This window comes from Cinclus cinclus, chromosome 4, assembly GCF_963662255.1.
Source record: "Cinclus cinclus chromosome 4, bCinCin1.1, whole genome shotgun sequence".
NCBI lineage: Eukaryota > Metazoa > Chordata > Aves > Passeriformes > Cinclidae > Cinclus > Cinclus cinclus.
Window position 1 is genome coordinate 11518020 of NC_085049.1, and position 25068 is coordinate 11543087.

The window sequence follows — 25068 nt, forward strand, 5'->3', positions numbered from 1 at the left end:
TTGATTTAAATAGGAATGTCACTCTGAATCAGTATATGCAGCTGTAATCTTTGTAGAACAGGAACAATTTCTTAAAATCTTCTTATGGTACTTGGAAGGTCTGTGTTGGTCTGCAGTTGGGCTGTACCCAAAGCTTCTACTGATGCTAACAGGTGCCTAATTGATATTGTTTCTTACTTTGAGGATTTTTTTATTTCAGTCAGCACATCAGATGAAGAGAGGAAAGTGAACTGAAGCTCTGAGCAAGGGAATGAATGGTTAGAAAAGCCCACAGTCTTTCAGATTTTCTTTGATTATTATGTCTGTGACTGCATCAAAGACAAATTTGACATTCTGGGTGTCTGTGGCACAGGTCAAGTGACAATATATCTCTTTATCTTGTTTCCTTATGTTCAAGTCTAGAAATTGTTTCTTGATGTAATTTGCAGCATCTTCAAATGTGTTTTGTCCTAATGGAAAGAAAAGTAAAAGCAAAAGAATGCACATTTCAACTGGTACATCCTCACAACTGCAAAGAGAAAAAAAAAAATGTTTCTGGATATTTTTTTTTCTTTCTATTTGAATTACCTTCATGCATTAGGTATGAAAATTTTGTGTCTAAACTGGTTTTTCTCTGGCAGTTTCTGACCTGGCCTTATATATTCTCTTGCATCAACTGGGAACATCTGGTGTTTTTTAATTTCTAGTAGACACTACCGTGGCATAAAAAAAGAGACAGACTTCCCTTATGGAATGGGTTCTTAAAATAGGACCAAAAATCTTGGATGCAGCTGTGGTATGTATGTGAGTGATAAGACACTGACTTGTACTGAAATGTTTTCTCAGTCCATCACAGCATCACAGCATCCTTCAGCCACCTGAAACTTATAGATTGCTCATCTTCCTCTACCACCAATGGACAGAAATAAGCATCTCCAGAGAGAGGAATGAACCCACCCATGGTGAGTAGGTGAGATGAGTTGAATTCTGGCTGTGTCTGTCTCATACCATTCTTTCATAAGAAGATGCTAAGACGTTTAGTATTTAAAGGCTTATATATATGTGTGTGTGTGTGTGTTATGAATCAAGGTCTCAGTGTTTAATGAATGGTCTACACTAAATATCTGAATGTGCTTTCCCCTGAACGCTCCAAACTTACCATTATACTCAGGAAAGCAGATATTCAGGTGCACTTTTGTTATTTTCTCTTGAAAGAGGTCTTTTTTATTTAGGAACAGCACAATGGAAGTGGCTGCAAAGCACTTATGGTTGCAGATGCTGTTGAACAGATGAAGGCTTTCGTGCATTCTGTTCTGTTGAGGTGCAAAAGGTAAACATGAGACTGACAAATCTAATCCTCATATGTCATTTTTACTTGATGTTCTTTACTGGAAAGAGACACTACAGTGTAATAGCCTTTAAATAATTATCAGAGAATGGGAATGTACCATGAGAGAGTACATTAAAACTTAGAAGCAAAAAGGGCTATTTGTTCTGACTCACCACTTCTTTATCTTCAACCAGAACCATGTCATAGGCACTGAGTGCAGCACAGAATATGATGCAAGTAACTCCTTCAAAGCAGTGAATCCACTTTTTTCTCTCTGATCGCTGTCCACCCACATCAAACATCCTTTGCAGAAACAATCACATATGTACAATGTAAAGCACTAATAAGGATGTAGTCATGCTTTCAATGCACAGAGTTCAGATGGAGATGAATTAAAAATATCCAGCTTTTCCAAGTATTAGTCTGTTTCTACGCCAATAGGTCAAGGAGTGCTGAATGTGGTTACTCATGCCTTTGTAGTGGTTATAAAATGAAATAAAAGGGCTTCTATACCTGCATATAGGATTAATACTCATTATTTCCATGTGGCACTTTGTGTTGAGGAAGTGGGTCTCAGTGCAGGCTGAGACTTGCAGGCTAGGATTTATTTAAGGCAGAGTTCTGAGACATGGATAGAAGTCCCTCAAATTCAGTGTCGCTTACTACTTCATGGTTCTGCTTGCAGTGAACCAACTTCACTCATGAGCTCCCTTCATAACCTGCATCCCACCTTTGGAGGGTCTCTTCCCTGTCCATCTCATTAGCCGCTCTGAAGCAGCAATTCCTGGAGAGCAGGAATCCCTTCCTTTGTACACTGGGAATTTTTTTAGGGCTGTCCTTCTCTGTAATAATTTCCTTCCACCCTTGCCAGGAACTGCTGCTACCTTTGGGTATTGTCATATGAATTTTATAGGGACTCTCCATGGGCTCCAAAGCCAGCTGGGCACACCTAGCTGGGACCTGGTCAGGGCCCTTAGCCCTAACTTCCAAAACTCCCACTTACATTTGCAGTTCTTCAGTGATAAGGGCTAGGGCTTGCTTTGCACTCTTTTCCTGAAACAACAGGTGCCAGCTCTGAAGATTTTTCAAGTGCATTAAAAAGCAGGGAAAATATAAAAAAATGAAATTTATCTTGCCCTTAGGTTTTCTGTTTCCTAGTGTGCATGATGACTTTTCCCTGTACTGCCTGCTGTTGAACTTAATACTGTAAAACCTAATCCCCTATTGGATTACATCTTCCTTCAAGAATATGCATGAGATCTCTGGATCCTGCAGTATCTGAAAATTAAACACAACTCAATTCTTACAGCAATGAATATAACAGGATTCAGTAAGAAACAACCATGTCAGTAATAAACAGAGGAAGAATAATTTGTGACCAAAACATTGCTTTTTGCAGTCTCTTAATCCTTTTTTTCCTTCACCATCAGCAGTGCAGTACATGTTAAAAAAGGTTATTTTTTATAGTTTTTCACCTTTCTTAGAAAAAAAATGAAACCCTTTCCAATGCTCACAATGAACTGTTCCTGTAGCTGAGGAGTATTCAATTATTTTTTTTTTCTGGTACATTTCATTTTTTTTTAATTGAGTGTTTATAAAAGTGAATTATTTTAGAAATCAAGAAATTGTTGTTGAGCAAGATTTTGATAATAGTAATGGCATTCCTCCTAGCATATCTTCACTGAGTTCAGAAGGTCTACTGAAGAGTGGGGTCAGCACAAATAAAGTATCTTGACTTTTGTCTCTGATTAGTACTCAAAAGTCACCTATAACCACATGCCTTTCTTGATTTGTGGCCTATAACTCTGAAATCAGAAGAGCACATGGAAGCCAAGCTGCACTAAACTAGCAAAGTAACCATTATGGAAGGAGCAAATAAAAATCAATGTTTTCTGTGCAGCTGTAATTCAGTTCCCCCGAGCAGTACTGGGATTTAGACTTTTCCTGCACAGATACAAAATGTTTTCTGTCCCATTCAGTTCAGCAAAGGGACGAGGGTTTAGTAAATGAGGCATCTGCTCATGGGTTTTTTGTATCCCTGTAGGCCTTGTGACCTGAAGCCCCATCAGTGCATCAGCCAAGACTCACTCTGAATGTGGAAGTGTCCCTCTCTCTATAGATGTTTCTGTGGTACTTATCAAACTTGGTGCAGAGATATCAGGATCCTCCAGCTGTTTTGCATTGCTATGGCAATGCAAAGTAGCAGTGCCTGGCTGGTTGAAATGGATTTATAATTGTTCTGCACCACTTTAGCAGCTCAAATTCCTCAGACTCCTTTGTGATGATTTTACCTAATATTACTCAACTGCCTGAAACCACCAATGAATTTACTCATAAAACACTGCTGTGATGCACAGCAGAGAGGGGTAAAGCAGTGAGGTTTGTGCTTGTGGTGGCATTAAGAGCCTTCCTCGTTTTTGCAGACACTTGGGTAACTAAATTCCCAGTTTCACTGCATTTCAGCTAGACACAAACACTAATGCTGATATTCTCATATCAGGACATAGTGTCCATGTCAATGAGGATTTCCCTCTGGTGGTTTCTTTCTCCACCTTGAATTTATTTCTAACATGAACTATGATTGTAACCAAAGGCATTCAAATTTCCAGTGTACAAAGCTGTCTGGAACTATGTTAATCAGGGAAAAAGAAGATGATGACTGTGACATTGCACTGCAGCATTTGTAGGCAAGTCATGAATTTTCATGAGTGACCAGGATATTGATAAATGATAACAATTCGTTTGTAAGACATCTACTTCAGGATCTCATTTTGTATGTGCAATCTCTGTTGTACTAAAGCATATGTGTGGTAGCATAGATAGTTTGGGGAATGCTTAATTGGCACATGAGGAGGAAGAAAGAAGCCAAATGAAAAATGTAAAAGTTATGATCCTCATGCTTTATAAATCTGTCTGTCTCTACAGGCAGTTTCTTGTCTAGACTGCATTCCTCAATACGCGCCCCAGCCTTTAAATTAAGAATTAAATGGATTTCATTCCACAGAGAAAAGCATTATAGAGCTCTGAAATTATAATAATACGTTCAAATGCATTTTCATGTGCAATTAGATGTTTTTAATTGGTTCACTGAGCATAACTAGGTCTTGGATATCTGAAAGTGTAAAACATTTCAGTTGGATTTCTCAGAGGCATTATTTTTGAAATTTTTTTCTGAACATTCTGATTTTCATCTTAAATGAGCATGATAATACTGAAATTTCCCACAGGACAGAGTTTTTTTTGTTTGTTTTTTTGGTTTTTTTTGTGCGTGTGTGTGTTTTTTGTTGTTGTTGTTTTTTTCCCAACTGTAGAGCATTCCAGTGATAAAAGCTGTTATTTCCATTCTCAAAAGAAGAGTCAAAGGTTGAGACTGTGTGCAAATTGGTAGACATCAAATGGTTTTTGTGTGCTCTTAAGGACATTTAAGTAGGCAAATTTCATAAATGTCACCATTATTCAAATGGCAGGATATAACTAAAGCTTTTTAGACATTCACATATGTAAAAATATCCTTTCAGAGCCTGGTATTCTGTGACCTATTTATAATGGTCTCTTATAGGCTCAAATTTGGAGTACTGATAACAAAATATTTTGCTTTTTTGTGTAAAAATATTAAATAAGACCGGATTCAATGATATCACAATGATATCAGCTGTGTTATAATAAGTCAATACCTGTGAAAGAAAATACTTAAGAAAGATTAACCCCAAGAAGACTGTAAAATATGACTTTCGTACCTGAAGTTTAAATCCTTGAAAGAAAACTGAGTCTCTATAATCCCAGTTGTCTGCACTCGTGAGTGCAGGACATCTTGCTCAGTAGGGACATAGTCTGGCATTGCCAGCCTGTCCAAATCGTTGAGGTAACTGGGCAGAGTAAGGAAGAAATGCTGGTTAGTGACTTCAAAAAGTGAAATGTCCATACATAATCTCTTCCCACTGAGCCACTTTTAAATGTGTTACGTATATTACACATTTAAATACAATAATGATGGTTTTTATACAACTGAGTTCCACAATTCAGAGCCTTTTTTTATGGTTTGGGTGGTTTTTATTTTGTTTTTTTTTGTTTTTTTTTTTTTTTTTTTTTATTACATAGATGTGTAAATTAAATGGATTTCATTCCACAGAGAAAAGCATTATAGAGCTCTGAAATTATAATAATACGTTCAAATGCATTTTCATGTGCACATAATAAACATCTTTCTGAGAATTGCAGCAAAGGAAAATCCTTGTTTTCTTTAGGGGTGCTTGAAAACCACCCCATCAGCAAAGGGATTTTGGCCATTTTCTCTCAGCAAGTGGGATTTGCTACCTCAGGAGAAGAACCACAAGCATCCTGCAGAAGCAGATGTGTAAAGAATCATCTCAGCCTGTCAGACTGGTTGCAACAGCATTTTGCTTCCCAAGTGAAAGGGAGGGCACAATATTTTGGAGGAATTCGCCTGTTTTCCCTGTAGACCTCTCAATTTGCAGCAAGAAGGAACATGGTGATTTTAAAAAATATATTTTTTAGTCAAAACCAAATGCTTCAATGAAGCTGAGGATCAACTAGGTGGGTATTCTGACGAGCCCTTGAAAAACTATGGGTTATCTGCTTTTATTTCTGGTATACAGATATAGAATCTGCATTATATGAGAACCCAAACCAGATCCTTGAAGCTTGTTTTTGTCCAACACTTCTGTTGCTTCTAGGGGCAGACAGCTTTCTTTAAATGGCTGGGCAGGGCCTCTGAATCCTACTGGCAAGTCTGGGAATCTGTGTAGAGGGGTCGTGAGTTGACAAAAGAAAAGAAAAAGTGATCACTGCGTAAATTCCTGCATTTCAGCTGCTAATATTAAAATAAAGACCAAAGCCAAAAGCAAGAAAGCACACAATAGATGAAGAATTTTCAGTGTCCAGCTGGCACCTTCCTACATGTAGCCTTGTGTCCCTGACCACTGTGTCTCTAATGCCTTTTAGGATCCATTCCTTCTTTTTTCCTCTCTACACTAAGTTTGCCCAACAGGAAGTTTTGCTGCTCTGTTTAACCAGGTCTTCCAAAAGAAACCTCACAGATCATCATCCTTGTGCGAGTATTTAATAGATGTCTAAGCTAAATAAATAAAAAAAAATAATAAAATTAAGTTAAATAAAATAAAAATTTAACAAGCTAGAATCTTTCATTTGGATATTTCCAAGTAATGTTTGGAAATGGGATTTGCTTATTTTAATTTGAATAAACAGTATCCAGTCTGCAAAGGGTGTTGCACCTGATGTGAGTAATTCAACGTTTTCCCATTATTTGAGGCCAGGAAACAATCTGTTGGGGAAAGAAAAAAAGAACCAACAAACAATATAGCTCTGTTTCTCTGAATAGGGCCTGAGGCAAACTCATCTGAGCTCACCTTTGTGGAAGGCAGAAACAAAAGACATTTTCTAAATTATAAAGCATGTAAGCACTAAAATAAACACTTGAATATAAAATAAAGTTCTGATAGTTCTTAGCCACAAATGCCTAAATCAAATTCAACGCAGCCAATTGTAATTGCATAAAAATTTAAACCAAGTCAATTATCTAGTTAAAGGAGCAGGGGGCAATTTCAGGCACTTCCTAGAGCCCTAGGCAGCTCCAAGAGGAGACTGCAGACTATCTCTGCTCTGGGAAAGGGGGAATGGAAACTGGTAGCTCAGTAAATGCTGATCTTTCCTTGGTTTAGACGAGGTGACAGGACTCCCACCCTGAGCAGAAAATGAGCTAGCAAGATGCATCATGTACTACTGCTAGCTGTACAATGATGTGCAAAGTCGCAGTTTATAATCCCAATCTTGCCCTTTGCACACCCACCATTCCATTTTAAAACAGAATTAGTTTCAGGTGATTCCAAGGGAGAAGTTCCAGCCAAATTTGACAAAGAGGGAATTTTTCTATTATTCAGAAGATCTCAATTCTTTTTATCAATGGAAGCACACAAAGAAAAGCAGTGATCAAACTTCATTAGCATGAATTAATAATGAAAAATCTCAGAGACAATAACCTCAGAAAGTCAGAGTTTACACAGCATTAAGGAATATTCTTTGTAGGAGCTGATTCACAGGCACTGAGAAACAGGGTTTTGGGTTTAAAAGGAATTGAACTGCAGCATTAGATGGTTGATTGACTGTAGCTGACTTTGAACACACCATTAGAAGCCCAGCAGCAAGAGCAATTATTAAGTTGATTTTAATGGTTCAGAGCCAAAGGCTAGAATTTCAGAAGCATCAGGTAGCAAAAGATGAAGATAGAGAAGTGGGATTTTCAAGAAATTAGCAGAAATGTTGAAGTGGATGAAAAACATATCACTGTAGTTGTTTTTAATGTAAGTTTAGAAATAAACAATAACTACAGACTATTCTATATTAACCTCCTTAAATACTGAAACCTATTGCAAGTTAAAACAGGATACAAACAATAACATTGAAAGGGAAATAATTTAGGTTCTTCTATCTTCTCTGTGGACAGCAAAGACTAATTTGCAGGCAGAATGTACACAGAAGAGTGCTAACTGGTAAACAGGGTTTGTCTTTTTTTTTATTTTAAGAGGTAGTTTTCCTTTTGCTTAATATGATTACCTTGTTATGGGCTTTTAGTGGGAATGGCAGTGGAACCTGTCAGAAGGGGTATGTTAGAAAATAATTGCTCTGTACCGTTCTTAGAAAAATACAATGCTTCTATAAAATACTGTCAAATCAGGAACAAATCAATACAGACAATATTTAGATTTATTGAACTATTGATGCCTTTAGGTTACTTCCTGAAGTCCAACATTCAGGAATGCCTTTCTCTTCCTGCCTTGCAGAAGGGACACCCAATACCTTGGAAGGCTTCACCCTGCACGTGCCCTCAGCCTGTAGGAGGAGCTCCAGGAATGAGGAAACCTCCAGCTCCAGGTCTCAGAAGATGGACCTCAGCTGGAGCAAACCTCTGCCCCAGGTTTGCAAACCTCTGCCCCAGGTCTGACCCAGTGACACCTCCCTCCATGGCTGTGCATGAGCTGAGTGAGACGGTAGCAGAGCAGGACTGGAGTCTGCAAGGGCAGCTGCAGAAGAAGCCAAGCCAGGGACTCCTGAAAAGTCTAAAGTCACTGACTACATCTGAAGTGAGGGATATGCCCCAGCTGGGTGGTGATCCTTTGTGAGGTTGGGGTTGAGCAGCCCTAGCCCTGCTTATCTGTCTGGCACCTCCCAGCACTCAGAAAGGGACCTGGGCTGTGGGGCTGGAGAGCAGCTGCAGCACCACTGGTTCAGCTGGGGTGGTGATGGCCCAGGGAACATCTGTCCATGCAGCCAGGTTAGTTTAGAGGAAAGATTTTATACTTTCCTCTGGAATTATATTTACCATCTTGCAACATATACAAGTTATGTTGTTTCAAGCCACCTTTCCCTCATTTTATCAATCTTAGAAATACTCAGTGGGAGAATACATTTTTTTTTTGAACCATTCAAACAAACTCAAAGAAACAAATAATTTCTGAAACCTTGTTTTCACTTGTTTCCTCCAGCTAAACATTTCTGACATATTATAAACCTTAGCAACCGCCCCATTTTTTCATGTTAACAAGCAGTGATTTCCAGGGGCTGTTCTGCAAGGGGCACAGTCGTTGCTGCAGCAGTGTCCAGCTGCTTTGTTGAGCAGCTGGTGTCACCTACTAGGCGGCCGAGTCGCTGAGCTGGTACTCTGCTGCCCTGGAGAAGCACGCCTGGGTCCCGCCGTCACGCCACACTCGTTTCATCAGCTCAACCTGCTCAGAAGACATGCTGCCATCCTCCAGAGTTGTTGCCATGGAACACAGCTTCCTTTCATCCTCCTAAAGAGAAATTTCGGTAAATATTTTGCAAGCGCGCTGTGCCCCTTCACCTCCTTGAGGATGTGCTTGGTTTATAATGAGTTGCGATGGCAAAATTTCTTGTTTTCACTGTTTTTTTCCAGGTTGCTGTACTCACCTGTGCATGTAAACATCCTTTTATAAGCTTACTTCCCTTTAGGTAGTGCCAAGGTTAGGCTGAAATTGTGATACACAGGGTTTTCATCTTTTTATTGTTTGGTTTAGCTCATATGAGGGCTCACTTTCATCTCACCATAAGCATTCACAAATAGTCCAACTTGGATGGAAGGCTTTTATATTAAGAGAGACTAATGGATATCAAAAAATAAATTTAAAAGGATGTTTAAAGTTAAAACCTATTATAATTATACCAATGCAGAAATCTATATCTAAAGGTGTTTTTGAATGTATTTGTTAGAAAAAAATTCTATTTTTTGACCCCAGAAAGAAATGTGACTAAGTGAAAATAACTAGTGAATTCATTTCCCATATATGGGGAAGAAGAAACCTGTAAGGAGAAAATTCCAAATATTTAAAATATATTATTTTGAAATTTCTTCCTTTGTAATCAAATAAAAATATTTAAATAATCTATTTAATTTAAAATATTTCTTTTCAGTAGTTAACAACTTAGGAATTTGCTATAGATAAAGAGCATGATTAAAAGAGTAATTTGATACACTGCCACAGCAAGGGATAATTATAAAATATAATGCCTTCCTAGTAGTAGAAGTAGACAATAGTTGCAGTCAATAATTGCAAAAGTACAAATGAATTCTGACAGATACTGTTTTGGCAGGGAGTATGTTTTATTCAAAAGCAGGAAGCATCTTTACAAAAAATTTTAACAGTTTTATTTTAGGAATGTGCTATATCTTTATGTCTCAAGACAAGTTGCAGTTTATGAAAACTTCATAAAAGAGTCAGATCAAAAATTAAACGCCTCATTTTTTCTGAAAGAGAAATTGAGTAGGCACGGAGAAAAAAAAAGGAGAGAAATTGAGTAGGCAGGGAGGAAAAAAAAACAAACAAAAACGTGGGAAATAACCACTAGAAAATTGCTTTCACTGGAACGAGGGAGGGGGACAGCAGAATAATTGCCCTTGTACATCAAACAGCACCAGCTCCATTTCTACCCCGGTGCCCTCGGCAGTGCTGGGATCAGCAGAAGCCAGTCACGCTCTCCTGTGTGCCCCGCATTTCCCTCCAGGGTGCACACTTGGTCAGCTGCAAGATAAGGGCTGGAATGTTCTCTGCTTCAAGATATGGCATATCACGGAATGATTGCAGCTATCCACCTACTGGGCTGCATTTGTAGGTTGCACAGCCTGCAGTGAGAAGTGTTGAGCTCAGAGTCTCCAGGTGTAGGGGGTAAATGTCCATTGCTTATTGTGCAAAAAGGGGCAAGTGTGGATTTTGGTGCTTACATAATACAGGGAGATAGCAGCAGATTGAATTTATCACAGACCTGATTTGTACAATTTTTTGTTTCTCTCTGGCATTTACAAAGACTTCAGATGATTTTCATGCTAAAAATATATTGGAATGATGTTTTAGAAAGAAAAATCTACCTCGGTCCCCAGAACAGATGATCTTTAAATTAAGTGCTAAGCCTTTTTCCGTAACAGCGAGATTATTTGCAGGCGCACCTGGAACATGGATAAACACATTGCCTTTGGGACCAAGATAATCCCAGTCCTTGAACTAGATGACTTTGAGCTGCTAAATCTGGACCAGAACACACAGCAAGAACAAAGTCCAGCTGAAACCAAAGCTTATATCAAAACAACTCAAGCTTGTTGATGGCGTCTGATTTTATGGGAAATGTAAGCTAAGTTTTTTTGGAGGTTTTTGGAAGAAAAGGCAATGTTTAGTAGCAATTCAAATAAATGTGACCAAAATTTCTATTTTCTCTAAAAATCACATCCAGGTTGCTCTTGTGTCATTCTGGGGGAAAAGAGAACAGGCACTGCAAGCATTCCATACAGCTGTATTCAACTGTGCTCTTAGAGGCCTATTCTACAATGACAGCAAGAGTGAGCTGACTGTGCTATAAATTATAAACTTACAAAACCTGTGTTTTCTGCATTTGGTTATGTATTTTCTAAAGAAATGGACTGGGCTATTTAATGAGCTCTCCCTGCTGTGAAGCCCCATGAAAACGATGTCTACAAAACTGGCACAGAGTAAGCCTGTACAGATATCTCATAAAATTTGTCAGGGCTGAGAAAAAGAGACTGAAATACTGGGGCACAGGGAGAACATATCTCAGTAACAGGTGTCAGAGTCTGCACCACGTAGTCGATACCATGGGCTGAGCCAGGCAGGACCTGTGGCCAGTGCTGCAAGGTCCAGCTGTAGCCATGGCTTGGGCCATGCAGGGTGGTTGATGGCTCCTTATGCAGTACAGCACGTTAACACTGCCCTGGTTTCTGTGTGCTGCTTTTGTTACGTTTGTTTGAACGACTTGAATTTGTGGAAAAGACTTAGTTTCTGTTTTGTCAAATGCCAGTATGAGCCTTAGTAACCTCTGAAGATTTTGTTTATCATTTTTTAGGTCAAAGTACCACATGTCATGATAATGAAATGTAGACTTCTGGAACAAGTAAAGCTCTTCGAGATAAGCAGATGTTATTCCCTCCAAGACAAACCTCTAGGGATTAGGCAGAATTTGCCAAAACTGGAATCAACTGCTATTCTGACCGGCATTTCAGAAATTCTCAGCAAGATCTGAATTACAGGCTAACAGACTAAACCATTGCACAGAGAAGGAAGTTTTTCCTTTATTTCTGTTTTTTTAAATTCAGTATGATTGACAGAAGATAACAGGTCTTCTGCCTGTGCAGAGGATTGTTGATTGTGTCAGCAATTTTGGACTCCCCTGTGGTGCCAGTGTGCCATTACTGCCTCCACACTACAGGGAGGTCTCTGCTCCAGGAGCACTGACAGACTGAAATGCTCCCAACATGTCTACATGACCTTTCCTTACATGGCTGAACCCCAAGGCTTGGTCAGAAAAGGAAAATATTTTTTACATTTCTCAATAGCAATAAATAAGTGACTAAGCAGCTAAGAAAAGGTTCAGTTGTTTTTGTTTTTTTTTTCCTTTTTCTGTTGGTTTTCTTTTTAATGTCCTTGCAACTTGAGCATATATTTTATAGCAATCAAAATGGTAGTTTAGACAAAGGTTAGACCACAGGCATCAGTTTTGAGAAAATAAAAAGAAATAAGGACATTTTGTCACATGTAACTCGAATGGTACTTAGTTTCCACTGTCATAATGAAAATACCGGATCCTCTTTGTTCTACTAGTCTTTACTATTATATTAAAAAAAATAAAGAAAAAAGTGTTCCGATGCCTATTTCAAGAGAAAGGGTGTCATACTCACAATTCTAGCAGGGTTTTCATAACTGATTCCTAACTTAGACATGGCCTTCACGATAGCCAGGATAGACTGCACGGCATTACTGTAAACAATAGGTCTGAACTCCATGCGTTCCTGGTAGGTGAAACCATCTTTATGGATGATCCTGGTGAAAAAAAAACAACAAAAGGCTTTTGGGATACATTAAAAAAAAAAATCATGAAAAATAAAGTAATGAAAAGGTAGGTCAGGTGCTTTTTGTGAGAAAGAACCAAATACATTTGGATCTTGAAAAGCATTTGTCAATGGTTGATCTGCCAATTTTGCTAGAACAGGAAAGCAGCAGTTCCTGTCTGTGGGAGGTTAATTGTCTGCACCCAGTCTGAGTGAATAGATGCTGGGTTTTTCCCTCACAGGTTAATCTAAACCAAGCTATGAATCTAGAACAGGAGCCAGGCCCATCCCTAGAGATACAGGGCAAGATGCATTTCTGTACTTAGATCTGAAATATTTTACTATTGGAAACGACAATATTAGTCATGGGCTGTCGTTGCTTGTTCAGTCACTCTGATTTTTATCCACAATCTTTCCTAGATAGAAAAATTATCAGAAAAATGTTTAAACGCTGTAAGACACTTATCAGGAAAATAAGAAAAAGAAATATTATTCTTTTGTGCATCAGCTACAGCTTGTAGTTATAGCAAGGTCTTATTATCTGCAGGCTTTGGAGACATACATTTTATTCAGGAGGGTAAAGAACCTTACTAATCCATTTCAGTAATCTGGCAGAGGAATTAGAATTTCATAATCCTCCTTGACTGGAGAATGGCATGCGGTTAAAGTTCTCCAAATCAGTGTATAGATTCTACCATGGCTTAGAGACATTTTTTTCCATGAGTTGTGAAAAAGGAGGAAATCTTCACCCACTTTGGCCTGGTGTGCTCTCAATGAACAGACACTGAACTGCTTTGGCTGATGGAACCAAGACTCTATTCTTGCTCACCTCAGTTGAGCAGAGATTAAGGCTATTAAATACAGAATTTCTGGGCTTTGGGGTTTTACCCCATCTTGCCTGAGATATGTTCTGGGAAGAGCTGCCTAAGTGGCCAAGCCAATCCTGTCAGAAAATAATTCACTCATATACACACACACTAAACCCAGATGACAACAGATGTTTCTTAACATCTCTCTGATTTATAGATGTCAGAAAACTCAAAAGTTGCATTCCTGTGCCTATAAGAATAGAATCTGTAGGAAAAAATTACTCTCTAAAATGTTTTCCCAATCATTTCTAGATCAGGCAACTCTATGAACTCTCTTTTGAAGCTTTGCTTTTGTTTGTTTTTTTTTTTTTTTAATGCTGTTTTCATCATGAACTCAAATTCTGCAAGGTTCAAAGGAGTCCTATTGAACTTGGGAGAAAGAATATAGAGGATCTCATGGAGCAGAGACCCCCCCCATATTAAAGGTGCAGTCTTCTGAGGCTTTTATTCACAGAAGCAGGGCTTCTCATCAGATAGGTGGCTTTGATTCAGTCTCAACAGGCATGATGAGTTACCAAATATTTTGCTTCCTGCTTTTCATTCACTGATATATTTGTAGAAACTTCATACTGCTAAATAAGAGCACAGCACAGAGATACAAAATTTGATTTTGAAAAAGATTGCACACTGGAAATTATGCAGTTAGAAGCACAGAGTTCCAGAGATTGTTTTTTTCTTTTTCTTTTTAGTATCTCTCATAACCATCCTCATCTTTTTCATGCTGTAAAGGTCTTGCAGCATACCTATATTTTGAGCATCCGAAGATATTTTGTAAAGTTCAGTGGATGGATACAACTTTCATTAAGACTGAAAAAAAGTGATATATTAATTACAAATTTATTTTATTAGTCATAAAATTACTGTGATTTTGCTGGAAACTGTACTTTCAGCAAAATTATTTATTTTGTAAGCAGCTATCAGTGTTCTTTAGCAAATGTTATGCTTCATTGAAAAAAATTAACTAATATTGGAGGTTTTAACAGAAAAAGAAATCCCCTAAAGTCCTTCGTTATGACAGAAAGGTGATATTTTATAAGAAAAAATACAATTTTCGTGAACACTTTCCCTGTAAATTAATTAATATTTGTGATCAATTCGACAGCTCATAAATGTACAAGTTTTTAAATTTAACTCTCAGCTTTGCAGTGTTCTCCCCCTGCTCCATACTGTTAAAAGCTCATCAGCCTTCTTAAAGTGCTCAGTTCAGAGGAGCATGTTTAATCTGCTCCTGCTTGGGGAAGCCTTGAGCACAATACACCTCAATGGTTTGCTGAATTGGAAGGGTCTCCTGAATGGAGCTCAAAACAGAAATAAATTTATCTACTATTTAACTGGGGGAAAAAAAGGTTAGCAAAGTATTCAGTGGATGGTTCTGAATCTGCTTCATTACAGAATGAGTTGCTTAAATAACAGATATTTTTTCTTATGACATTGTATTTTTTACTTTGCTCTTTAAAATGCATTGGTGAAGATAATAGGTAGGTGAGGGAACTTAAGTTCAGAACATTATTACTGATTTTCATAAACAGGTTGCTTGATTTTTATACAGGAGGAGATTGGTGCTTACAAAGTGGGATCAAATCTAAGCAGCTGCAATCTCTGTGTAATTTTTTCTGTATTTGGATGGGTTTAGGAATCAGACCTGGACCTCTCTATGAAAATAAGACTAGACAAGACAGCAATATTTATTGGGTTGTGCAGTAAAGGAAGACATTTATCACCAGGTCCCTTGAATTTTGGTGGGTTATTAATTTAAACCAGATACAAAATTAACATTTTGGCTACCCTTAAAAGAAAAACATATATGAATTTAGTTGTAACCTGTTTCACTATATATGAAAATATTATCAAACCAAATTGTAAATCAGCAGACACAAATAGACAGATTTGACCTTCCTCTGAAGCCAACGAAAGTGAAGTTCCTGACTTCAATCTGAGGCACCTTGTGCACTTTGGACAAACACCTACAAGTATTTTTGCCATGTATTTAGGATGCACTCCCAATATCTCTGTAACCAGATAGTCAGTCCAAATTCAAACAGTGATTTCTGCATAGGAACTTGTACAGCCTGGGTTGTTTTCCAGATTGATTATTGCATAAAAACTTTTTGTGTTGATAATTATTTTACTAAAAGCAGTTCTTACATCAGTCCCTACCCATGGTATTGGTGGGTAGCAGCTGCTCAGTGTGCAGGCTGGTGGGTGCTCTTCCCTGGCTTATTGGAGACTTTTTTTACCTTGGCAGGAGATCTGGAGACCAAGAATGATCTCTAGAGGCCAGTTTGGGGGAAAAAAACCCCAATGAAACAAACAAAAAAACCCCACTAAAATAACCCCACCCCCCAAAAAAACCCCAGGAGGAAATCCCTCTCAGTTCTCTGGTACAATGTGAATATTTTGATATTTGCTTTTGAAATACAGTGAAATCAAATGAAATTAACAGTAGAGATGATTCATACTAACTGCAAGTACACTATGAAACAACTTGTTGTAGAATGCTGCAGGTGTTGTTAGTTTACATTGGTTCAGCAAAAGATCTGGGGGTAATTACTGATGATGAGGTGAATTTACTGAGGGCTCCTATAGAGACAGAGTGGTGTTGTCTCCAGTTCAGGATGGCTCCCAAGCCACGAATCATCAGATACTGCCAGGGTATCCAGCACAAGTGTTCTGGTGTGGCTGGTCTGACGATCTTCTGCAAACATCCTTAGCTGGCATCTGCTGGAGACAGAGTCTGCCAGGTGGATCAGCCATCACTTCTTGTCTCATACAGTGCTGTTCCCACTCTCCCAAGTCCCACCAAAGCCAAGGAAGCCGATTCCCTGGTCTCCATGCATGGGCCAGTGCATGATTTGGTCATTCAGATTTGACTACCAATCCACCTGGGTGTCTCAGACACTTTGTGATTTTCTTTATAGCACGTTTGAATGGAAACTTGATTTGAATGATGTTTCTTTGCATTTTATTCAAACAAGCATAAACATTGTAATTAGACTTTAGCTAGACAGCTTATACTACAAATGCCAAATTCAACAGCTGATATGCATATTCAGATACTTACTTCATTTGCTTTACAATAGTGCTCTTTCCTGACTCTCCAGCACCTGCAGAAGGGGAATATTGAGAAAATATGATTGATAGGTGAATAAGAAGCAAGTATTAAAAATAACTCTCTGGAACACTGAATTTTCTGTCTATGAAGAGAAGTAGATGTGTCTTAGTTTCTCATCGTAATAAGTATAAACCCTTCTAATGTCCATTTGGATTAAAAATAAAAAGGCTGGGTAAAAGTATTATCACTGAAAAGGAAAGAGACATTTTAAGTGAATATTAAGTCAATTAAAGAAAATTATACAAATTTTAATTAGCAAGTATATAAAATATGGATAATATTTTGATTTCATCTCTGGTAGATGGGCAGGAAAACATGAACTAAGTACAGTCTCTGATAGTGTCCTATTTATTACCTGATTTGTAACTGCTCTTTCAATGTGTATTATGACCTTTTGTAAACCAAGTAATCCAGCTCCATGCCCTTTAGCCAGCTTCCATGAGCAACTGGAAAATCAGAGTGTAAGGACTTACATGTGGTCCAGCTCATGATGCAAAAGCAGCACACACATGAGCAAAAGACACTTTTTTTTTTGTTAGCTCCTTTGCCATGAAATATTGTGCCTGGATGTGGGAAACATGCAGAGCACTGTACCAGTTCACTGTGGGAATGATTCTGCAGGAAAACCCCACAGCTGCTGAGGAGGTGCAGACATTTGCTTATACAGCCAGTTGAGCAACTAGGGCAGAGGTTTGGCCACATTATGTACTGCTAATTTGCTCTCTTATCTCATGGAAAATGAGTAATCACAATGCAAAGTGTCTCCATTGCAAATCAGCACGAGTGACTATCATCTTTGGTCAATGAGAATGATAAGGGTTGGCAAGAGCTGCCAAAGAAGAGATGGATTTTGGAAGCACCTGAAAAAAGGATATAACTTTGTGAATCCATGGGACAGGATTCACAGAATCAGAGAATATGCTGGTCTTCACAAGATGCCCCATGAGTCACACCCTGTGCCCAAGAGCATTGTCCAAACACTTCTTGAACTCTGCAGGCTGGTGCTGTGACCACTGCCCTGGAGAACCTGTTCCAGTGCCCAACCACCCTCTGGGGGAAAAACCTTTTCTCAATATCCAACCTAAACCTCCCTGACACAACTTCATGCTCTTTCTTTGAGTTCTGCCACTGATCTTGAAGTGATCCATGTGTTGAAGACTGCAATGAGATCTCCCCTCAGTCTGCCAGGCTGAACAGGTCCCAGCTGCTCATCATAATAATTCCTGACCCTTCACCATCCTCCTGGCCCACCTTTGGACACTCTCTAATAACTTCATGAGTTTTTGTATTGTGCTGCCCAAAACTGCATGCAGGACCCAAGGTGACAAATATTCATCATAGTTTTAGTAAACTGAACTATTCATTACCAGAATTTGTGCTCTTTCCTGGCTGGCGATGTTGTGCCTGAATCTGTGCCTGAATCTCCTGGCTGCCAGGGCACTGCTGGCTCATGTTCAGCTTTCCACTGACCAGGACTCCCAGGTCCCTTTCCATGGCATTACTCTCCAGCCTCTCATTCCCCAGTCTATGCACAGAACCAGGGTTGGCCCATCCCTGGTGCAGAATCCAGCCCTTTCCCTGGTTGAACTTCATATGGTTGGTGATGATTGTCCATCTCTCTGCAGATTTCAATTTATTGAGATCTCTCTGCAGGGCCTCTCTGCCCAGGAAGGAATTGACAGCTCATCCAAATTTAGTTTTGCTGAGAAACTTCCTTAGCATTCCTTCAAGTCCTGCACCCAAGTCATTCAAGAAGATGCTGAAGAGAGCCAGCTGAGGATGGAGCCCAGTGGAGCCCCAGCAGTGACAGGTCCCCAGCCTGATGTCCCCCCACTCCCTGTAACCTTTGTGCCTGACCTGTGAGCCAGTTGCTCTCCCATCATGTAACTCAGTTATCCAGCTGTGAGCTGGACATTTTATCCAGAAGGATCCTGCAAGAGAAAGTATCAAAAGCTCTGCTCAAGTCCCAAAAGATTCATCACTGCTTTTGCCTTTGTAGAATGCTTTTTCCCTCATGGTATGGTGACAAATACTTCTGAAAAAGCCAAAATCCAAGGTCTAGGTTTTTTAACCAAGGACTTCTAAATAAATGGAGCAAATTGATTACAGACTTTTTAAACACATTCTGTAAGGGTAACAGTATTCAAGCAACAAGGACTAATTTACTCAAATGAATCACAAAAGACAGCAAACCATACTCAAAGCATTTTCTGAAACCCATAATGTTCATGGTGAAAAGCGCGAGAGACAACCAAGCCCATGCAAAATGGGCTGATGCTGCCATCTGCCACAGTTTGGAAAAAATGCAAATTTGTTGTAGATCATTTATTATCCTTTCAGTGAGCTACTGATGAACTTGGTAAAGCCTTGCCAACAAGGTAGTGGTTGCTGCACTTTTTGTAGGGAAGAGAGGAGGCTGTACTGAGATTTTGTACATTCACCACATGGAAAGATCCAGCAAACATAATATAGAAATTAACTTCTCTTCCAGATCTGAAGGATGCTGTTAAACGAGAGTGAGAGGCATAATTTGTGTATTTTGGAAGCATTTTTCTGCCTCTGCTTGTCTTAAATTTATAATCCAATAATGCTTTTATCTAAACCACAGATGACTTTCAGACTTTGACTTCACCGTGGAGTAGCATCTTAGTTGTAGCAGCATATTTACCCCAGAAGTGGGTCAGGAATAATTTTTTTTGCACCTGCTTTTTTAATTCCTTCCCTTCACCATGTAGCTTTCTCCTTTGGCCAGTCCCTGGTATGGTGGACCAGGGATGGGGCTGCATTTCCACCTGCTGTAGTGGAGTTCTACTTGCAGAAATAGTGCAAAAGTGCATCACAAAAGAACCAGCGTAACTACACAGGGAGCTGAAGGCATCTTCTTCTAGCCCAGATTTTCTGAATCATAGACAAGAAATCAGGACAAAGAGTCTTGTCCTGAAGCTCGGAAAGAACTTAGAGTTTTGAAAAACTCTGTCAGCTGTGAAGATTTATATCTCCACCTGACAGGTACCAGTGATAATGTCATCTCCATATTTTATATTTTGCATATTTAAGATCTAGCTTAAATTTACTTCTCATTTCTGTCTCTATTTCCCTGATGTAGATAAATTCTCTGCACAGAGAATACTGGCGCAAAAGCCTCAGTCAATGCTTGAAACTGTGGCACTGTTCCTGGGAGCTGAAAGATGTCCCCAGTGGCAGTAACATTGACACTTCTTCCCAGAGATCACCTCCACCATGTCACAGGGCATGCCACATTCACCTTCAGTGAGGTGCTGAACTCTGGCTGGCTGTAACCTGCATCTCTTCTTGCTTTGGGCATTCTAGAACAGACTTCCATGTCTCCAGCCTGCCATGGTCCTGGGCATCCTGGGACTGAAGAGCAGGCTCAGGGAGAATGGTCATGCAGCAAGGCTGCAAAGGAGCTGAGCCCCAGTAGCTTGACACAAATCTCCATCCTGCTCTGCGAGAGCTCAGCCTCTTCCCTGCAGGACACTACAGCGTGTAGACAGAGCAGAAACAGAGAAAACAACAGAGGTGTCTTGAAACCCTGTGAGAATCTCACAAATTCAAGGGGAAGCAGAGCCCCGGCCCTCAGCTGTGATTTGACTTTTTTGTTTTTCTAAGCAGAATTTATTAGAGCAGCTGTGGAGAATACAAGCTTTAAAGATTAGCATCTGTTGAGACATTGAGAAAGGTTCTTATATATTAAGGTGCTTTTGTGCTTCAGATAAAGAATTATTATCTCTTTACAGTTATTATCGCTGTGGAAGCAAAGGTGTAGTTTAGAAAAATTTCCAGAATTAAAAATAAGGAAATAAAAACCCCCTGCTGAATACTTTATTTAAAGCCTGTCAGAAAACCCACTGACAATGACATAAATCAGCAAAAATCAGGAAAAGAAAATATTCAAATAAAGTCAGAAAATGTTTCACACCCCTGCCTGAGCTTTGTCTGTGCTATTCAGAACTCTGGATATTGGGACCTAGAATGGAAATTATGACTTCTTAGTCCTCTCATGAGACTCAACAAATTTAGCCTATGAGAGGAAGAAACTTGAAAAAAAAATCTAAGATCTAACCCTCTTGAGAGAATAAAGTCCTCAAATACTGCCCCACCCTCCAAAAAAGCAAATCACAACGAGATTATTGGGCTGTTTTTGTGCTCAAAGCCTGTGTTTCCAGGTAAGGTGTTTATTACAGGAAGTTAAGGTTCAGTACTACAGTAGCTGATTCATTCAACTGGTGTTAAGTACCTATACTGCAAATTTATATATTCAGACTACTTACCAGAGACCTTCTCTAGCCAGTGGAGAGAAATACTTACTACAAAAACCAAACCAAACAGCTTCAATTTCTGTTTCCCTGAAGCACATACTTAAATTAAATTATGTGATTTGTGATCCAAAAAGGGGTAGAGTGAGATGAGGATGACCAGTTCCGTTGAGAGTGGCTTTTGTTCTGACACTGAAAACTATTTTAAATGAGACATGGGGTAATTATTTGAAAATAAATAAGTTAAACTTTTAGTTATTGTTTAAACTGAACCTGTGTTCTTATTTCTGAAACATCACTGTGAGTATCAGCTATTTTGGCCATATTTGGAGCGTGCATTGTACTTTGCACACCTATAAATTGAAATTTGGCATCCTGCAAAGCATGCAAACAAACTGCAGGTGATGTGGCAGGCCAGATACAGACCTAATACAAAGGAAATAAAACTTTCACCTTGGAGTTTGTTCCAGACTCATAAAACACCCTGATCTTTTTGAAATATAGATATGTAGAGACCAGATTTGTGGACGTGCTGGGGGATGGGATGGCTCTGAGAGCATGGGAACACCTAGCACAGGGGACTTAACCCTCCTGGCTCCTGGCCAGCTTGTGAGGAACATCAGAAAGTGACACAATTTCCCTCCTCCCCCAGTTTATATGGGCATGTCATATAAACTGTAAATCATCTCAACCCAAATAGTGTGTTTGCCTGGGTCATAGAACTTGATACAAAAAAAAAAAATGCCTTTTTTCGGAATATAATTTCTATTTTTTTTTAAAGGGATCTACTGGAGGCTGTAGAGACACCACACTAGATTTTAAATAATCCTCTCAGAAAAGAGTCAGAATACACTGGGGGTTTTTTTGCATTTTAAGTGTAAGGGAAAAACTGATTACACTGAAAAGCTCATGTTATGCATCTCATTTCTTTTTCCGAGTATCTTCTACCAACCTGCCTATTGCAAAAGGAAATTATAACATTTGGTCTGAAGTATAAAAGCAACATAAAGTCTGTGAAACAGAAAGCTAGGACTAGGTAGTACTGGGCTGGCTTGAACAGAGCTGCCCTTGATTTATGAAGTCTAAAATTTGTATAATTTCTGATATCACCTCAGAGGTGTTGAAAGAGAACAGGTACACATCTGAACAGAGTAGATTTAATCCTTTCCTATATGGCCATTTCACACAGCCCCTGTGGAAGGCATGATATGGTGTCTCTTCTGCACAGCTTCAGCGTCTCTGCTTCCAGATGATTGAGAGACACTTTCACCCTGGTGGTTCTGTAGTCTCCAAATACACTTTTATCACCTCTCCTTATTTTAACAAGATAATTAAGGTTATTAAGAATTTTTTTTTTTTATCTCTTTGATGTGTTTTTTACAAAGACTTTCTGATCTGTTGTTCAGGAGAAAAAAAAGCCTTCCAAAGCACTACCCACTGACAAATTTGAATTTTTATCATGTGTGACATGAGTAAATAAAGGAATATATTGTAAAAACCTATAAAGAAGTATTTCAGATCCAAATTATCATCTTGTTACATGAAGAGAGTACTTGTGTAGCAAATGAAACTGAAATATGTTCAGGTTGGAAATTAACATAGTAGAAGTCTTTTTCACATAGCTTGCATTGAATTTTAAAGTATTTTACTAAAAGTATCTCAAGGCTGATATTAATAGTGTCAGAAGAAGACTGATTATATACATTAGTAAACACTGAAAACTAAAGTCCTTGATACTAAATAGATACATATGTTCAGTGGGGGGCAGGGAAATTTACTTGGTGTCCTGCAGTAGAAGAGCCTTCAGTAATACTGCAAGGGCGTAAAAGCTTGAAGATAAAGCTGCTTAACTTATAAATTCCTCTTTATCTGTAAAATTCTTCTTTATCCTGTACATTCCTCTTAAAGGATTTCTTACATTTTCCTTATGGATGAGGTTGGATAAGGTCAAGGACAGGATGCTGAATTAGATGGATCCTGGTTCTAACTTAGTGTCTCAATTTCTTTTTTTTTTAACAATTCATATAAATTACTTTAAATTTATGGAGTTTTGAATGAAAATATTGTTTTGGGTTTCTTTTGGCCAGCTTCAGCTTTCCTCATTAAGAGCAATATTTTATATTACTGTTTCACAGAATATCTTTGTATTAACTGGACTGAAAACCTTTGTAAGCCACAATCCCAATACTGATGATACATAAAGAGTGTCAGACTGCTGCTTTCCTATTATTATTTGAGAAACCTGTATATTCTTCTCTTATTTATTATTGAATAATAAATGTTTGATTTTTAACAGGTATAAACAGACCTTTTCTATAAGACACAACACAACAGAGTTGACATACTCTATCTAAGGGATCTAGTTTTGTCTGAATAAATGTCAATTTAGAAGCATTTGGAAGAGCTGCAGTTACAAGAAAGACAAAAAGAGAAACACTCCAATGATCAAAGACTGTTTTTCTATTAATTGTGAGAAACCGCTGTTAACTTTTACAAGAGGTCGTTAGAAGAACAATACTAAGACAGTGGGGGTGTTAATGTGCTATCACATATTTCTTGCAAGCTGCACAGCACCATGGGAAAAAAAAAGACAAGAATAAAGCTGTGTCAAGAAAAAAAATATTTTCTTTTGCCATTACAACCTCTGCCTGCTTACAAATTGTTCACAGCTGGGTTTAGAAGTAGTAGTTTTTGAGAATGTTTATCTGTATTCATGTGAGTGTTTTTCATTCTACTCTCCATTATACATCAAAAAAGGCTGTTCTAAATCAGTTTCTGCTTCTTTAAAAATGGAATAAAACACTTTGCAAGATAAACAATATCAATATCTTTTGACACCTGTGGATTTTTACGTAACCACTTATCTGGCTTAATCCTCCTGCAAATGCATGCTTATAGATTCATGGAAAAAAAAGAAGTAAGTGGGCTATTTTCTGTCTAAGTTTGTATCATAACATTTATTCTAAAAGCAGGTTCTCATTTCTCAAACATATTCAAAGTTAAGGATTTATAACATTTAAAATTGAATACATGGCCTTTTCCAGCCTATTTCTTTTGACTTCATGAGTGGCCACAACTAGAAAACATTTTAAACACATATTACAGAATTGTCTTCAAATAAAATAGTAAGAGGTGAGAAAGTCACTGTACTGAAATGTAATTCCAGAGAAAAACAACCCCTCAATGGAAAAGCATTATGAATAATTTTTATTCTATTTACCCAACAGTAGTAGTTTGACTGTCCTGGCTTCCCTCTCTGCATCTTCCTGGAGTTTCTTTTCCAGTTCTCTGGATCTCCTGGCTGACTCCTTGCTCTCCGAACTGGCTCCACTGCCCATCTTGAGATGTTAAAAATTCTCTTTATGCAGCTGATATACTTCTTATCAGAGCAGTTGCTTTAGTCCAGAAGGAGAACCATCAATGCTTAAAGAAAATTTTAAAGTCCCATTTGATGTCTCTGGTCAGCCTTCAAATCAAATGGTCTTTTTTCTCCTGTCACATGACCTGGAGATGCTATAGTCAAGCATTTACATAGGAAAACCAAAAGGAAGTGTTATGACATCATAGAATTAAAGTTCTCCATTCGAGATCAAATCAAGGCATGCACAGACCTCTCTTCTTGTTCAGGGAGGGTTTTTTTTCACACACTCAAAAAATGTGTAAAATGTTCTTGAAACAGGAAATATAGACAGAAATTTTCAGCTTGTGAAGCAGTATGCATGCCCTGAAGTAAAAAAACCCACAACATTTACATTTTTTGTTTTTCATCTTTCTCAGTGGTCATAGCTCTAAATATATGGATCCTATATTTTCAAATGACAGGATTTGAATTTACATAGTAGAGGCATTTTTTTATTTATTATTTTTGATTTATTAACTAGCATGTGGAATGTTTGCTGCATTTTCATATTATGGCAAGCACATTTGTATTCTTGGAATGGTAAAGGACACCTTACAGTAATTTGTAATGTCCTTGTAATAATTTTGACATTCCTTGATTAATGTCAGAGTTGTTGCCATATTTTAATACTATTTTATCAGCAGTTATCAGTTTTGGCTGAAGACACCATACCTTTCCTTAGGGAAGAAAGGACACAGGTCAGATTCTCCTCACTGAG

At 38.4% G+C, this 25068-nt stretch overlaps 1 protein-coding gene across 1 annotated transcript; it reads right to left on the reverse strand.

Annotated features, from left to right (window-relative positions):
* Window positions 1–258: 258 nt before the first annotated feature.
* Window positions 259–24288, reverse strand: GNAT3 (G protein subunit alpha transducin 3). The gene is made up of 8 exons (XM_062490831.1): window positions 24171–24288; window positions 16623–16665; window positions 12543–12684; window positions 8978–9135; window positions 5047–5175; window positions 1483–1612; window positions 1139–1292; window positions 259–449 (listed from the first exon to the last, which is right to left on the reverse strand). Exons 1-8 carry the CDS (start codon window positions 24286–24288, stop codon window positions 259–261), a joined length of 1065 nt encoding a protein of 354 aa, XP_062346815.1.
* Window positions 24289–25068: the final 780 nt, after the last annotated feature.